At 39.6% G+C, this 17,980-nt stretch overlaps 2 protein-coding genes across 8 annotated transcripts in view; one reads left to right on the top strand and one right to left on the bottom strand.

The window, feature by feature from the left end:
* Positions 1 to 17,980, top strand: part of MED12L (mediator complex subunit 12L) — a 323,177-nt gene that overhangs the window by 114,182 nt on the left and 191,015 nt on the right. The gene's annotated exons all lie outside the window — the stretch shown is intronic.
* On the bottom strand, positions 4,057 to 7,205 carry P2RY14 (purinergic receptor P2Y14). The gene has a single exon (XM_072792277.1). The coding sequence runs from the start codon at positions 6,161 to 6,163 to the stop codon at positions 5,141 to 5,143; it is 1,023 nt and encodes a 340-aa protein (XP_072648378.1). The 5' UTR covers positions 6,164 to 7,205; the 3' UTR covers positions 4,057 to 5,140.

Genomic DNA, 17,980 nt, shown 5'->3' with positions numbered 1-17,980 from the left:
GGGACTCGATCCCAGGACTCCAGGATCATGCCCTGGGCCAAAGGCAGTGCTAAACTGCTGAGCTACCCGGCTGCCCTCTAGTGTTGAGTTTTATAAGCTCTTTATATATATATATTTGAATACGAATTGTTTTTTGCACACATTGTTTGCAAATATCTTCTCCCATTCAGTAGATTGCCTTTGGTTTGTTGATGATTCTTTTCTCTGCGCAATAATGAGAATATTCTGAATGTAACTTTGTAAACACTTATTTTAAATAGCATTGGTGGAAGTCCTGGTTTCCCTATTAAAAAAATAGCATTTTCCCTTTTAATTTGCCTAAGTACTTTCATAGTATCAACCAGATAAGAAAATACATTTGGTCATGGCATTGCAAGTTTTTTATTTTTTTAATAGTGGCCTTTTTTTTTTTTTTTAAACTAGGAGATGAATTTAATAAGGAGTTGAAATTGGCATTTCATTTACAAACAAAATGAGGCTTAACTTCTCATTTTAGTCAGTAAATATCAGAGCTAGTGCTCCTTCCGAAAGCTGCGGTGTAAGAAGTAGAAAGTAAATAATTAACAGCTTGAAAAAGCTCCCAGTTAAATGTAGAGAATCGTTTAGTTTGGAAAGGAGATTATCCAATTATTTTTAAGTAGTGTGAAGTATTGTGTGGAGATGATGAGAACCACATTTCAGTGTCCTTTTATGTCAGGAGATGGAATGATAGGAAAGTCAGCCCGTAGGTCTTTATCATGCTCTTTGGAGGAAGATTTAGCAGTTATACCAGTAACCTAGGATTTGGGAGGGAAGCAGGAAGTAGTAGTATAACTCTGGGCTTCCACTGGCTTACTGATACCATGTGGGTTGCGGCTGGTGACATCTGGGGACTGGAAATAGAACAAGATGATCCTGGGTTCAGAGTCTTCTATTTCAGGTCCTTAAAGGAGTGAAGATAAATTTTGGGAAGTGGGTTTTTTATTTTTTATTTTTATTTTTTCGATTTATTTATTTATTTATTTTTTGGGGAAGTGGGTTGAGGTGGGTTATGGAGGAAATCTTAACTATGACCATGGGCGAAGTCAGACTTACACAATGCAGTGCATTCAAAAAGTAGCAAGTAGTCTTAGTCAGTGAAAATACTTTTCAAATATTTTATTGTTGTTGAGATGGGTTTATTTCTATAGTACCTCTTTTCGTGCTTGTACTCCCACTTCTGTTGTGGGTGGGAGACATAGAAATGACATAGCTTCTCCTATTTTCTGTCAACCCTGAAACTGCATTGGAGTGCACCTGGGAAAAAGGAAGTTTTCCAGGTCCTGCTTTTTTTTATTTTTATTTTTTTTAAGATTTCATTTTTTATTTGAGAGAGAGCACAAGTAGGGGGAGTAGCAGAGGGAGAGGAAGAAGCAGGCTATGTGTGAAGCAGGAAGCCTGACAGGCTTGATCCCAGGATCCTGGGATCAAGACCTGAACTGAAGGCAGACGCTTAACTGACTGAGCCACCTAGGGCCCCTTTCCAGGTCCTTTCCAGCTCCTTCTGTAGAGAAAGCTGTAGTGCAAGTTCTAAAGTGCTCAGAGTACCCTGGGTGGCTTATAAACTCAGGTGCCTATGGTGGAAAAGAAGGCATGATGATATGCACGGTTGTAAGAAACAATAGAAAACAAGAAAAGCTGGGGGTAATAGTGAGTTGAGGGCTGCTGCTTCCCCAAGTGAGGCCGGCAGGCCCTTAGCTACAGCCAGTTGTTTCCCCATGTTTTTAATAGTTGGGGCAACGATGAAAAGAAAGAAACATGCCTTGTGAATAGAATAGCATGTGCCACTAGCTGCTTTGCAACATGTGGACTGCAGAAATCTAATAGGAAGGTGTTCAAAGGGGGCTCTTTACTATGACTAGAAGTCCCTCATAAATAGGAATTCTTGCATTTTAACCAAACTGTGATTCCATTTTGAAGGGTAATTGACTCAGCTACCTATACGGAATATTCTAAAGTAGTTGTTTTTTTTTGTTTTTTTTTGTTTTTGTTTTTTTTAAAATAAAAGAAACAGTTGTGATAAGAATCAAGAAACAGAGAGATCATAATCCTACAAGATTACACATGGACTGCCCACTGAGATGCATGAATCTCACAGTGGTTGTTTACAAAGACTGCCTGCAGCGAGTGCTGCTCATATTTAGGTGATCTGCCCAGCAGCCTCCATACTCTTTTCCCAGCTGTAAAAACGAGACTCTCCCTTTGAGAAATTCAGTTTCCCCGGTTCTTGTCCATTAGGCTCTCACGGTGTCCAGTCTGCCTCTAATACCAGGGTCAGGCCATAATTGGCAACCAGCATGTCCGAGTCTGCTGAGCACAGGTTGAGATGCAACATGAGACCAGATGACCCAGTGAGATCTGAGTTCCCGGTTTCTGAAGACATTCTCTGGAGGACTGACTGTGAAGATTTAAGGTCTGGAAGTGCTGCTTTCTTTTTGCTACCATGAAAAGAGTATCCACAGCTTCCTATGAGCGGAAACTACTATCATGAAAGGTGGCTGGAAAAATTGTACAAACTCAGCTTGCCTTACATCAGCTGAGGCCCTATATCAGCCCTTAAATTAAGCCATACCTACAACTTGGAACATTTAGGTCTGTCAGCCAGTAAATCTCTTTTCATTGCAATTTTAGTTGTATTTTTTTTGTTACCTGCAAATTAAACAATTCTGATACATTGGCTTCACCTGGAACATTAACCTAGAAATTCTAGAAAACACCCTTACACTAAGTTCTGTTTCTCCTCGATGAGGGTAGTAAAGTATGTGCCATTCCCTTTCTATTCTGTCCCTAACCTCATTGCTGTTATTTATACCCTTTGACTCTGGACAAAAATAAGAAGAGAAATAGTATCTTCATTAATAGAGAAAATATCTGTGACATCAGACCATCCCCCCAGAATGACAGGAGACTTCCTTCTGGGTAAACCACACTGTGAGGTTTGTGGGGGGTGGGGTTAGGAGAGAACTGGTGTGGTGTGGTCTTCAACGGTAAAAGCTGTTACTCCCTTTTGCTCACCAATTCTCTGCCAGATAACCAGTGACATGCAAATTATCTTTCCATGACAGGACATCCCCACAAAAGAACCACTTTAACAGCGAGGCTTTCCTTACCCATATGTCACTTCCTAAAATATTCTACTCCTTTCATCGCACTGCTTCTATACAATATGGTTAAGTGTTATTTTACTGTCCCTGAGGTAAATATGTATTATAGAAACCATATTATGAACTAGCTACAGAAACAAAATTCTTCCATAACGTAATTTAAAAAATTAGTACTGGTAATCTCAGGGAAGTTTCTGGATTAATTCACTGTTGCCACTACTCTACTTTTTTTTTTTTTTTTTTTTTTTTTGTAGTTCTGGACTTGATACGCAGTAACGGTTAATGAAGTGTTGCTTTTTACAGTATTCTTACCTGGCTTGCACAGTTGTTTCCTGAAAAAAAATCTTGATTTTCACATTACCCATCTGCTTCATTGGTTACAAAGACATTATTTGGCACTCCTCATTTCTTTTTAGTTTTGCTTTCTCTCATGGCTCAGGGTGGGTGGGGGGCATGTAAAATACCAGTATTTACTAATTTGCCCTGGCCAGTGGAGATTGTGAAGAATAAGCACAGCCAGTTTCTTTTGCAGATGTATTTAGCCAAACATATATGGTAACCTTAGTTTTGTCAAGCATGTTTATCATAGCTTGGGGATTTTATTCTTTTTGAGAGAGGATATTTGACTCAGAGTGGAGAGCGTGGAGTTTCTACAAAGGTAGAAGCTGGACAGTGAATACCTTCCCAGCTCTTCTTCAATTTAAGGTGTATTTTCCAAGTTTTTCCTAAAATCTGATGAGTTCCAAGAGCATATGAAATACTTATTTTGGGAAAGTCTGTGGCAAATAAAAGTTTTGAACACTTTGCGTAACTGTCTTCCTTCCTTTATGCATAATTGAGCTTATTAAAGAAACTACACGTGTCTTGATGGTGAAGAAATTTACTATTATTTTTTTCCTACCTTGATTTTTAAGAAAGAAAAAACTGAACAGTATTGAAAATAATTTCTTTATTAGTACATATGCAGTAAAGGAAAAAAGTACATACACGTGACTTAAAAAATGTTCGAGAAGAACTTTTAGAAGGTGGCCTGGATGTCTTCTGGCCAGTCAATAACTCACAAGCCAGCAACCATATTCCATATCTGCACATTTTAAATTCATCTGCTTTTCCAAAAATGTGATCTGTAAATTTTCATTTTATGTGTAATTTTTCACTCATTATTGTAAATCTTAGATTTCACTTTTTCCAAGTACCGGTTGCTTTCCAAGAAAACTGCTTCCGCTGCTCCTAGATGTGTGTATGTGTGTGTGTCTTTGTCCCAATCAGCCTTTTTCCCCCCATACCATTGAACAGGGAAAGTTGCTGGCAGCGCATACCAATATCTAGCTTCCTTCAATAGAGTCCACTAAAAAATATTTTAACACCAGAACTCCAGGCTTATTAAGTAGATTAATAAGTCTTCCTATAAAACATACTTAAAATGTATCTTATATTACCCTCAAAATGCTATCAGAAAAAAATATTACTGTTTTGTTTTCTGCAAAGAACAGAATTTCTATCAACTTTCCTTTGAAATGCCATGAAGATAAGTCATAGGGGATTTCTTAAGTAATTTTCTTGGTGTCTGCTTATCTTCTTCAAATCAGAAAAAACTTGTTTCACTACAAACAGATCTCTAGTTCTTTAATCAGACTGTGCCTGTCTTAAGTTGGTCTTTGGTGACCCTGCTGAAAAAAAATCATATAACTTAATTTTTGTGTTTAGAGAAGGAAGATGCCCCAGTGAATTGCCTTGATTGCTTCCTATTTTCCTTATGCGATTTAAATTTCTACATTAACTGACCAGGCTAGTGATTTAAATCGTCTGTGTTGATGGAACAAAATGGAGTAATGCATGTATTACTTTTTTCTCTGGTATTACAAAAAAGCAAGGAAACTTCTATTTTGTGTTTATTAACTAAATTGGTTTGTAATGCCTAGCGATGATACTTATCAGCATGGACATGTTTCTTATTCTTCTGTAGCTGAAGATTGCAAATACGTGTACATGGATTTTGTTTGAAAGGAGGTGGGAATTCACAGTGTATCTGTGCTTTCATGTGTCGTATTTTCTCTTTTGGTTTTGGATGTTTCTGAGTCATGTTGAGCTTTGAAAGGGATATGCAGTTTCTTACATAAGGTTTCTCTAAAGGGCTGGCATAGGAAGAAATAAATAATAGGATCTAGGCATACGTTTGCAGCCGACAGGAGCAGAGTGAATTCTTTTACATAGAGCAAAATTTCTTTTGATCGGCAGCTGTAATGAGCTTCTGTTTGGCTCTGCGTGTAGGGGATTCTTGCAGTGTGGTAAGGTACAAAACAGACAAAAAATACAAACATGATGCTGAATATATTGCGGCTAGATTTCCTCTTGACCGAAATGGAATTCCTTCTGGACTTAAGGTGGGACTTGAAGATTTTCCTCGTGATAGCAGTGTAGAAAAAGATCAACAAAAAAAACACAATCCAGAAGATGCCCACAAAGATGTAGTTTGAGGCTTTATGCCACTTTAGTCCCAGTTCGTTTTTAAGTGTCACGCATTTTATGCGTGTAACCTTCACGTTGCTCACGTTCTGGTTGGTCAGGATGATGTTGGGGACAGCCAGCAGGAGCATGAGCACCCACACCATCACTGACAGGAGTTTGCTGTAATTGACGGAATGGATGAAAGAAGTCAAAAGAGGCTTCACGATTTTATAGTATCTGTCAAAGCTGATGAAACCAAAGAACACGATGCTGACATACATGTTGACATAGAAGAGCACAGCGGAGACCCTGCACACGAACACATGGATCCGCCAGGGCCCCAGGCCAGAATCAGCCAGAATCTTGAAGGGAAAAGTCAGGCTCATCAGAAAGTCAGCAACAACAATGTTCTTGAGATAGACGATGAAACTCTTGGAGCTTGGCACGTAAAAGAATATCCATCCAGATACACCGTTGAGCAGGATCCCCGCGACGAAGACCACGAGGTACAGCACGGGAACGATCTGCTGAGTTATGACGGTGTTCCGCGAGCAGGACTCCTCTGGAGGCTGCGTGGTGCTGGAATTGGTCATCTTGTACCTTCCGGAGGGGAGGCCTGGGAAGCAATGTTAGGTAGTCACTCAAAGGGCACAAGGGCATCTAGTGAATAATTTGTCGGATAATAGCACAAAGGCCAGTGGATAGAGTCAAACCTGTCTTGTTCTTGAAATTAGGTGTTAGCTCTGTATTAGTTGGATACCCCTTCCTCCCTCCCTCTCTCCCTTCCTCTTGAAAAGGGAAGAGTAGGACAGATGACAGGAAAGAAAAATGGGAGCAGGGCAGTTGGGAGTGGGATCAATGTTTTCCTAAAATAATAACAGTTCCTTTTTAAAAAACTCCCAATTTAAATATGAATAAACTCCACATATTCATTTAAATACGGTCTCAAAAAATAACGAAACTGTAAAAACAGAGAATGTTTCATTTTATTTAGAACTCGGTTTCATATAGTAAGTTTAAGAGCTCTTGACAGACCTTAATTTTTAAAAGCCTAACTTATGTATATTTTGGACATAGGACAGTGTCTTACAAGCACATACACCCAAATGTAGCTGGTATTGTCAGTGTTGGATTATGAGTATCTTCCACAATGGAGTTTTTCTGTGTTATTTTTGCCATTGACAAATTTTGATTTGCGTTATTTTTATGAAGTAGAAGATGAATACAAATGATAAATGTACCTTAAAAATTTCAAACAAAAAAATTGCAAAGTACATTCTAGATCTATGTGGCTATAGAGCACATAATGTGGCCAGTCCAGATTGAGATGTGATGGAAGTGTAAAACGCACACTGAATTTCATAGACTTAAGACAAAAAAAAGTTAAAATATCTCAGTATTTTTAATATTGATTACATATTGAAGTAATATTAGAAATATGCAATTGGGGACGCCAGGTGGCTCAGTGGTTGAGCATCTGCCTTCAGCTCAGGGCGTGATCCAGGGATCCTGGGATCGAATCCCACATCGGGCTCCCCATAGGGAGCCTGCTTCTCCCTCTGCCTGTGTCTCTGCCTCTCTCTCTCTCTCTTTCTCTGTCTCATGAATAAATAAATCTTAAAAAAAAAAAAAAAGGTTAACACCTCATTAAAAGAAAAGTATTCCATTAAATAAAATACATTATTTTCATGTAATTTTACCTTTTTAAGAATATGGCTACTAGAAAATTTAAAATTACATATGTAGTTTGCTTCATATTTTTTTATTATTAGTTTGCTTCATATTTTTATTTATTTATTTTTTTTTAAAGATTTATTTATTTATTTATGATACACAGAGAGAGAGAGAGAAAGAGAGAGAGGCGCAGAGACACAGGCAGAGGGAGAAGCAGGCTCCATGCACCGGGAGCCCGACATGGGACTCGATCCCGGGACTCCAGGATCGCGCCCTGAGCCGAAGGCAGGCACTAAACCGCTGAGCCACCCAGGGATCCCCTGCTTCATATTTTTATTGGCCAACACTGTCTTAGGTATTAACCCAAACCTTCTTTTATTAGAGAATCCTGTATATTTTTCTCTGATGTCAGACGTACTGATTTAGAGCACAGGGAAGATTAGAACTTCTTTGAAAGATTATTGGATATGTCAAAACTAATGTTCACTGTCCATCTTTGATGTAATACCAGCATCCTACTCGATACCCTTCACTGGTCATTCCTTGGCCTCAGGATAAAGTTCTGACTCTTCAGTGCCAAAGTCCCTTCTTGATCTGATCCCTGCTTCCTCCACCCTCAGTCATGAGTTCCTCAACCCATCTTCCCCTTGGTAGGTTCCATGATTTCTCTCACCTTGGACCTTTGCACAAACTTTCATTTATGTGGAAAGTCTTTTTACTACCCTCTTGGCTCATTAACTTCTCTTCATCCTTGAAGCTCAGGATGGATGTCACTTCCTTTAGAAAACTTGACCATCCTACCCTTTTGTTGGAGTTGGTTGGGTATGAGGTCCTTCTGTATGTGTCCTCCTAGTTTTGTGCCTTTCTCCTGTTACAACACTCAACCTCCTTGTCCATTTTTTTGTTTGTTTTCTTCTACTGTAGTAAGCCCCTTCATAGATAGATCATGTCTTTTTTTTTTTAACCGTTATATTAGTAGGATTAAATTAAGAACATTAGATAGTCAAACTATTTGAGAAATAAAAGGACATACAATCTGGGACTTCAAGACACGAATCCTTGTTCTTGAGAAATTTACAGGTAGTCAGGCATCATAGGGAAGAGTGATTGTGGAGTGGTTCCCTTGAGATCAGAGAACGTATCTTGTTCATCTTTGTACTCCTGCTGCCAAGCGTGGTGTTTCGTACACAGTGAGTGAATGGCTATGTTAGTACAATGAAGGAAGTGTGAGAAAGTCAAATTTGGAAATGTGGGGTATAAAACTCAGTCATATTCCAAATAATCATATGTGCAAACTTTGTGTGCTACTTCCAACTCAAGAACACCTTGCTTCTGTGTACTTTTCTTCGTGCCATATGGCAAAGCTTGGAAATATTTCTAGCCATCTGATTTTGCCATTCCCTGCACTTCCTTTGGAAGGAAATCTTACTACTTGTACACTTGGCTCTGATCATAATAGATCGTAGTCATTTGCTTTTATGTAACCTGATTCAAATTTTAGATAGGAAGCAAATGGGCCATGTTTTCTGTTTTCAAATGTCCACTGTGGCAAAGAGTGTGTCTCCTAAATAATTTGTCTTCTCTCCTGAGAGCCTGATGTCATGGGTCCAGAACTGTGTTATCAGAATCCTGAAAATGTTGAGAATGTAAGCATACATGCCCTGGTGATGTGCATTATCGCTTCCTTGCTCCTTTCCCTGTCTTTGAGGTTGATGGAGGGTGTGGTGATGGGTCCAGGTAAACTTCTAGAGCAGAAGAACCTTCTGAAATGGAATGAATACCAAAGGCTTCCTTGGGTTTTTCTCCTCAAACACCTTCTTGCTATTTTGGCCTCTTTTGAAGCAATCGCAGGTAAGAGTCTCTGTTTTAGGTTAAGAAGGTTTGACTTACGCTGATTGGGAAAAGAGCCAGGGTATCACTGTCATTTGCATTGTTATTTGGTTAGACACAGTAGAGACAAATTAAAAGGACAACTTACATGAGGAATGAGCTAAAAGTAGGCTCACGACAATTCTGGTATTAGTTTTTAAGCTCTTAAATATTTCTTTTCCTTAGCAGTGGTATTTGTGATAGGGCATTGTGTCCTCTAGTACATGTTTTACTGTACTTGGTGTCTCGGAGTGTGGCAGGCTTTTATGCAGTGATAAATTGAGAGATGTATGAATATGGAGCTATCTTGAGGCATTTACAGAAAGTGAGGACAATTATATATTGAGACCAAAAGGTAGGAATGAGAAACAGAACAAGATCCTAACAAATCTTGTAACATATGCCCGGTCTCCTTATTTTTAGTGTACAGATGATATTATGTCCTGATGAAGCTTCCTGAGACTTCAAATCATAGTCAAATAGTCACCTATTGATGCTCGTTTTATACAATGATAGAAAAAATGAGAACCAAGTGAATCAGAAAACGAAGAATGTCTTGGTGTGGTCCAACTACTCTCTCTTTTCTGTCCCAGGGTCTTGTTTGGTTCACTATCTCTCTCTCTCTCTCTTAAGATTTTATTTATTGATTCATGAGAGACACAGAGAGAGGAAAGGCAGAGACACAGGCAGAGGGAGAAGCAGGCTCCACACAGGGAGCCTGACGTGGGACTTGATCGCCGAACTGGGATCACACCCTGAGCCAAAGGCAGACGCTCAACCGCTGAGCCACCCAGGCGTCCCTGGTTCACTATTTCTAAGCAGCTTGTCCAGCCTATTAAAGATGAGAGATAGCACAGTGGAAGAAAATGGTCCATATGTAAGAGAAATAGAGGTCAGTGTCTATTGGTACGCAAAGATGAGTAATGAGCCTCAAGCTAAGCGTGTTTTTATTAAGGTGAATGTTTCTGGAGTGACCATTGCTTTGTATGGCCTATATCAACTAAATTCTTCCTAAAGAGAACACCCAGAGGTTACATTATTTAATCCTCTCTACTTCAGAAACAGTTAAAGCACCACAGCCCTCAGACCTTATATGGCACTACCTTCTCTGGAGAAGAGGAATTATTCATTCATTCATAATGTTGGTGAAATTAACAAAGCTCTGATAATATTAGTTTTTTAAAATTACCTTTTTTTTTTTTTTTTGGTATAATAGGAAGCTTCCGTTCAGTGAAGCAATTTAGTCCAATGTGTGCTTGTCATCTTGAAGTGGCCATAGAGGTTCTTCACTAATAATCCTGTATGGAAGAGAAAGTGAAGAATTAAGTGAATGCCAGAATGTTATTAGACAACTATGGATGGTAGCAACGTATTATAAAATTGAGCATGTATAATTACATAATATTACAACATGGACCTTTGTTGTTTTACCATATTGGTCTTGGTTGTCAATGTTAATAATTATTGATTTGGTGTGAACTTTTTTTTTTTTTTTAAGATTTTATTGAGAGAGTGAGAGTATGAGTGGCGGGGTGGGGGCAGGGTGGACGGAGGGAGAGGGAAAAGCAGGCTCCGGCTGAGCATGGAGCCCTACACAGGGCTCTGTCCCAGGCCCCTGGGATCAAGACTTGAGCCTAAGGCAGATGCTTAACTGATTGAACCACCCAGGTGCCTCTGGTGTGAACTCTTAAGGGAACCTTACACCCTTCAGAGTGTTGGATATGAAGTGTTCATAGTTACTGGTTTATTTTTTCCCTCCATGAATACAGATGCTCAAGTCAGTTTATTAAATTACTGAAGTTAACAATTATTTTAGTCAGAAAATCAAGGCAGTGTTTTTGTTTTAGGTTTTTTTTTTTTAAAGATTTTATTTATTCATGAGAGACACACACAGAGAGGCAGAGACACAGGCAGAGGGAGAAGCAGGCTCCATGCTGAGAGCCCTACGTGGGGCTTGATCCCGGGTCTCCAGGATCACACCCTGGGCTGAAGGCGGCACTAAACCGCTGAGCCACCGGGGCTGACCCCCCCCCCCCTTTTTTTTTAAACCTTTGCACTGTTGATACTTTGGGCCAGGTAATTATTTGTTGTGGAGGACTGCCTTCTGCATTGTTGGATGTTTAGCAGCATCCCTGGTTTCAATCTACTAGATGCCACTAGCACTTGTCGCCCTGGGTTGCAACAAAAATGTTTCCAGACATTGCCAGGTGTCCCCTGGGAGGCACAGTCTGCCTTGGTTGATAGACTGGTTGACTGCCCACCAGTCTAATGGGACTGATGATGCATGGACTTTGCAGAGAGAAATCCCCAGAGCCATATTGTCTGATAGGAAAAGGGTGAGTTTGGCAGAATGGTGGTTAGATTTCGTTCTGCCTTGGTCTATGTTGTCACCTTTCTGAATTCTTCAAACCAGTACTTCTGAAACTTCAGTGTGCAGGTGTGTCATCTGGAGATCATGCTAACGGGAAGACTCCAATTCCATAGGTCTGGAGTTGGGTGTGATGCTCATGCTTCTAGCCCAATGACCTCTCTTTAGCAATTTTTTTCCCCCAAGCCCTGTACAGAGAAGACATTTAATAAATATTTGATGAGGAGGGTTAATCATTTGATTTTCTTTTCTGTAGTTGGAACTCTAGGTAGGAACAAAATTGCTTTTGGGTAACCTTGAAATCAAAGATCTTTCTTAGAGTTCTATCCATTACAGATTTCATCACAATATAGACATCTACTTGAGAACAAGTGATAAAGAACATCTTATATTTACTTAGAATATTCATATAAAAGGTCATGAAGTTCTCTTTAGAAACAAAACAAAGAGATTAAGCTCTGTGGAGGAATATTGTATGTGATTCACAGCTGTAGTGATTATGTTCTGGTCCTGACTTCAGGACAAGGCTCATGCCTGGGGAGGGGAAGAGGAGCAAGGGATGGCTTAGGATAGTTGGGCTTTAGCTATATATATGGCATTTCATGTCTTAAACTCTAAAACAACCATACATAAATGTTATTATCAATTAACACTGGGTAGTTGGGTGCATTGGTGTTAACAGCATTGGTTTGTGTACCTTTAGTTTTGTATATTTAAAATTCTTGTAATTAGAAAAAAATGCATATGGAGAATGGATTGCTTCCCAGTTACTCTTATCAGCACCCACTTACCTATGATGAGCATCATCTTTCTGTTCTTTGTTCATTTCTTACAAAATAACCCTCTGTTATTTCCTCCCCCCTCCTTACAATCTAAACATCAAAAGCTTGAAAGCCAGCGTGCCTCAGATGTTTTCACATGACATAAATATTTGTTTTCTAGATGATTTTTATGTCAATGGAAATAGTCAGTGGTGCCTGGGTGGCTCCATCAGTTAAGCATCTGACTCTTGGTCTCAGCTCAGGTCATGATCTCATTGTCTTGGGATTGAGCCCCGAACTGGGTGTGGAGCCTCCTGAAGGTTCTCTTTCCCTCTTCCTCTGTCCCTACTTCCTGCTCACATGCACGCTGTTTCTCTCTCTCTCTCTCTCTCAAAAAAAAAAAAAAAAAGAAAAGAAAAAGAAAAGAAAAAAGAAAAAAAGATGTGTTATCATTGTGAACATTTCTAAATTTATTAAAGCCATTTTCTTAGTATTGTGGTTTTTTTTTTCTCTCTTGCCCTAATGTGTAACTTTTTTTTTGACTTTTGGTGCCAATATGTTCTATCTTTGATGGTCTCCAAAGATATTAGAATGAGTAGAAGAGAAGGGATTAATGAATAGTTGCTTGTTCAGTCTTGTAGTCATATTTTATAGTTTTTATGTTACTAAATACTTTATAAGATGTTTTGTATTTAAAAAATATTTTCTACTCTTCAGTAATATCCTTTCACAGGCTTCTTGTCTTTCTTATTCCCTGGTCAGTTGAATATTTTAGAATGTCTTCCACCTTGAGTCTTTGTCCTGGTTTTCTCCCCATTATTGTGACTCGTTGGTGTAGGTAACAGTCCTCTGCTCCTAGGTCTTAGATGCTTTTGGGGAGAAATCATTAGAAGCATGCTAGTTTATTTCATTAAAGTTACTGTATTTTCTCTGTGACTGACTGTTCCTCCCCTTGCTTCTCAGAAGCCCGTTTTCTGCTGGGCTGTCAGGCTTTTCAGTGGCCATTCTGCCATTCAGCCATCTCATTGTGCTTTTTGATGTGCATTTCCCCGATGATCAGTGATGTTGGGCATCTTTTCATGCCTGTTAGCCATCTATATTTCTTCTTTGGAAAAAATGTCTATTCAATCCTCTGCCCAGTTTTAAATCAAAGTATTTTGTTTTGGTGTTGCCTAAGTTTTACATGATATTGGATACTAATCCCTTTTTGGATATATCACTTGCAAAATACCTTTTCCCATTCAGTAGGTTGCCTTTTCAAATTTCTGATGGTTTCTTTTGCCACACAAAAGCTTTTTATTTTGGTATAGTCCCAATTATTTATTGTTGCTTTTGTTTCCCTTGACTGAGGAGACATATTTAGAAAAATGTTGCTATGGGTGCCTGGGTGGCTCAGTGGTTGAGCGTCTGCCTTTGGCTCAGGTCGTGATCCCGTAATGGGATCGAGCACCACATAGGGCTTTACTGAATTCATTTATTTAAAAAAAAAATTTTTTTTTTGGTGGAGTCTTTAGGGTTTTTTTTTTTTATTTTTTTTATTTTTTTAATTTTTTTTATAGCATCTCATCATCTGTCAATGGTAAAAGTTCTACTTATCAATTTGGATGGATCAATTGGATCAATTTGGATGTCTTTTATGTCTTGTCTGAATGCTCTAACACATCCAGTACTATATTGAATAAAAGTGGTGAGAGTAGACATCCTTGTCTTGTTCCTGATCTTAGAGGAAGAGTTTTCAGTTTCTCTTCATTAAGTATGGTGTTAGTTATGGATTTCTGGAGTCTTGTGTTTAGGAGTCACTTTGCCAGTGGGGTGTGTGTATGTATGTTCGAGGGCAGGCACACGTGGGTGTATTGAGTTTGTGAGTGTGAGTCCTGCTTTTTATCTAGGTATGGAAGATCTGCAAGGAAGGAGGAAGGTTACCTCCAGTTGTTCCATTAGCCTCCAGGTACCACAGCATGGAGAAACCTACAGTTTCTTTCCCAGTTTCTGAAAGTGTTTAAAAATTACTGTGTTTGTGATTTTTGATTTTTGACTCTGCTTTCTGTCTTCTGCACCGATGTGCTGAAAGAGGAATAGAATTGGACCATTTATTATGGTGATTAAAAAAATGACTTTGGGACACCTGTGTGGCTCAGTGGTTGAGCATCTGCCTTCAGCTCAGGGTGTTTATCCTGGAGACCAGGGATCGAGTCCCTCATTGGGCTCCCTGCATGGAGCCTGCTTTACCCTCTGCCTTTCTCTCTCTCTGCCTTTCTCATGAATAAATAAATTAAATCTTAAAAAAAAAAAAAAAAAGAAAAAATGACATTAATCAGTAAGCGGTGGTAACTGTGCTGCTGGGGGCAACCTTAGGTCTACTGCATATGGTTTGGATGCCACCAAGGACTCCCCCAGGGTCCTTGGCCTGAGGAGGGCTTTGCTTGTTCCTGTTTGTTGCCTTTTGCCAGTTTTCTCTTGTAGTAGACATGAGGTCTTGATTATACCTGACTCGATCCTCCTAATTCCTGGCCACTGTGGCCCACTGACCTCACTTCAGTCAGAGTCTGAGAAACAAGCTTCAGTTGACATACTTGGATGAATACTGTGGTTACATGCTTCAGATGAGGAGCTGTGCTAATTGTCACATTAGAAATGTCTGCATGCTCTTCTTAGGCTGAATTGCACTTATCTGGGATCTTCTTCTATACATAAGCTCAGCTCTATCTTGGCTGCCAAGCTTTCTTCCAGGGCCTCTCTCGTCACAGACTAAAACTCATGACAATTGTAAATCTGTGTCTTTCTGCTACAAATAGAGCCAGTCTTCAGTCATGTGTGATAATGGGCAATGGGTTAGCATAATTAATAAACTGATAATACCTAAATCTAGTTTTTACTGTTAATTCGAACCACTTCCCTTAAAATCCTTAGAACTGGCAGCCAAGTGCAAGACTGGCACATCCATGAACTCAGAGATCTGTCTTCACCTCTTAGCAGATTATGGGAGCTGCTAGAGGAAGGTGAAATGGAGCACAGGCACCAAACTTCTAGGAGCCATGAAAATAGCCACCTATTACTGCCTCTATAGTGGAAACTGCGTCTGGATTGTCAGGATGGATCAGTGAGGATTTTGCACCTACACTCTGTCATGGCCTAGGATTTATCAACCTTGGCACTGTTGACTTTTTTTTTTTTTTTTCTTTGGAATTTCAGCTCTTTGTGGGTGGGCTGTCTTGTGCTTTTGTAACATTTTTAGCTGCATCCCTGGCCTCTATCCACTAGGTGCCAGTAGCACCCCATGATTTATGACTACAAAGACCTGTGTACAGACCTTTCTAAGTGTACCTGAGTTGAGAACCACTGGAATAGCCCCCTTCATGGTAGGTATAGTTGATTATTTTGGTATATGAAGAGAATTTAGTCCGCTCTCTTACTTACGGTTGCTAAATCTTAACTGCATATTGAGTGACTCATCAGTAGTAAGTAATTCAAATCCTTAGGTCTCAGAATGTGAAGTGGGCTTACTCTGCTCCTCTGTTGGAATAATAGGCAGGCAGTGCAGTATAGTGATTAAAAGCATGCATGTTGGATGCAGCGGACCTTGGTTAGAAACATGGCATAATTACTTAATGGCTGTGGGTTCCTAAGTGCCTCTGTGTTTCAGTTTTTACATCTCTAAAATGAAGGGGTAGTCCTTGCTGCCTCAGAGGGTTCCTCTTCCTGTAAGAAGCAGATACCTGGTGCCTGGCAATGTGTGACTCAGAGGGAACAGTGAGGGTTCAGGGAGTGACTCAGCTGACAATAGAATAATCACATGTCTCTGAGACTCTCAATCTGCCCAGGACTTCCCCTGGGTCAGCGTCCCACACACTTTCCCTTAGTTCCCTGCAGTTATTTCAGGTTGATGTTCTGCACTGAAATGAGGGCTTCAAGGGGCAAGGTGTATCTTTGGCTGAGTGCTCAGAGCCTCCTCGGTATCTGGCCTAAAAGTACTTGGGTTGGGGAGAAGGGGGGAAGGCTGTGCTTCCTATGATCCCTCTTTTCTAGTCACAGGAGTGGCCCTCTGATGGGGAGTCCAAAGTGTTGCACGGTCCTCCTCAGCAATCCACACAAGCCTGAGTTGTTGATGAAAGTGACGTGTAAAAAAAAAAAAAAAAAAAAAAAAGGAAAAGAAAGTGACGTAAAGCTATGAAACTCCAGGTCTTCAGAGTTTTGGGAACTGATTCCTCTCTATGTCTGGAATTAGAATGAGCTACGTGGATTCCTGACTTTTTTTTCCAGCCTGTTCTGCAGCATTGCTTTTAAATACGTGGTTCTATTCCCTTGGGCCAGGAAAGGAAATGAATCTCTGACCTCTTTTTGCCTCTCTGAGATGATGTTTGTATTTCTCAGTTAGGCATGCATTACTCAGATCTTCAGATCTTGGGGCTAAGGGCACTAATGCATATCCCTTTGCTATGGGGTTGGGAAGAAATTTTCATTTCTGGGAAACCTACACTTTAAGCTACTTAGCTAAATATCAGCCACCTGTATGTGTGTGCAAGAGTCAGCGTTATATAGTCCAAGCAAAAGAATATAAATATTTAGGACTTTAGGTGGGAGTGGGAATACTGCAGAAAAGTGATACATTTAAAAACCTAACCTTTGATGTACTTCCTCCATGTGGGAAGTTTGATTTTTATGAAATCTATTGTGACAGTCACTTGAGTTATGCAATTCTGTAAATGAATTTGTACTTTATTAACACAACAAGTGATAAGCAACTATATGCATTTCCAAATGAGTAGAATTTAAATGTGAAAGATGGAGTTTTGTGTAGCTTAAAGATGGTGCTCAGAGTACATTAAAAGGAAAGACCTAGGTCCGCAGGTTGGGGTCCATTATCGAATGTATCCTTTACAGAACATTCCATTTGTGATGATTTCACTTTTACAAGGGATGTCAATACGAATCAGTCAAGTACATTATCTTACGTCTTGCCATGCTCCACAAGAGTGATGAGATGGCATTTAATTATTGCCTCAGCTGTAATGTCTGTGAGAAAATGATAATGACCAGCTAACAAGTGCTCCATTGCAGTTTTATGCTCAAGACATACCTGTACCAGGACTGGTTTAGTTTTACTCCATGCTTTTATTATTATTATTTTTTTAAATGCAGCCTACTCTGGACTTCCTTCTAATCTTTTATACATTATTGCTTTCCTCTTGTATTTTCAGTATCTCTTTCTGCCTAGAAGCGATTTCCCTGCAATAAATAAACCTACACAAGTCTTTAATAAGGCAGGGTAGAAAACATATAGGTCTAGAGGTCATGACAGCCCAGTAGCTATAAATTTGCTCAAGACTTTTCCATCCTTCTATAACAGAGTAAAAACCCTAAATAGGTGAAGAAATACTGATTTCCAGTAAGCTCGTCTTGTTTCTTAATATCACTGCCCACTAAAAGGAACGAGGGCTTCTTGGAGAAATGACTGACTTTTAGTAAGGCACAGGGAAAGTACAGAGTAAGTTGAGATAAACCTTGTGGGCAAAAAGCAAGGAAGTGCTCAGCCCAAAGAGAGATGTAGAAAAAGGACATGGGAGCTGCCTTGGAGGCACTTCTAAATTTGACAGTTTGAATATCAACAAGAATGACAATAAGAGATTTAAGTACTTAAAAAATAAACCAAATTCAGGAATTGATTGTGATATTTAGAAAAGAGATTGGGGCGCCTGGGTGGCACAGTTGGTTAAGCATCCAACTCTTGGTTTTTGGCT

The sequence above is a fragment of the Canis lupus genome, chromosome 22, assembly GCF_048164855.1.
Source record: "Canis lupus baileyi chromosome 22, mCanLup2.hap1, whole genome shotgun sequence".
Lineage (NCBI taxonomy): Eukaryota > Metazoa > Chordata > Mammalia > Carnivora > Canidae > Canis > Canis lupus.
The sequence above is the reverse complement of the archived record's forward strand: the minus strand, read 5'-3'. Positions and strand labels throughout refer to the sequence as shown.

Bases quoted from the DNA above. Each gene is read 5' to 3' on its own strand.
- P2RY14 (XM_072792277.1), bottom strand. From the start codon at position 6,163: ATGACCAATTCCAGCACCACGCAGCCTCCAGAGGAGTCCTGCTCGCGG.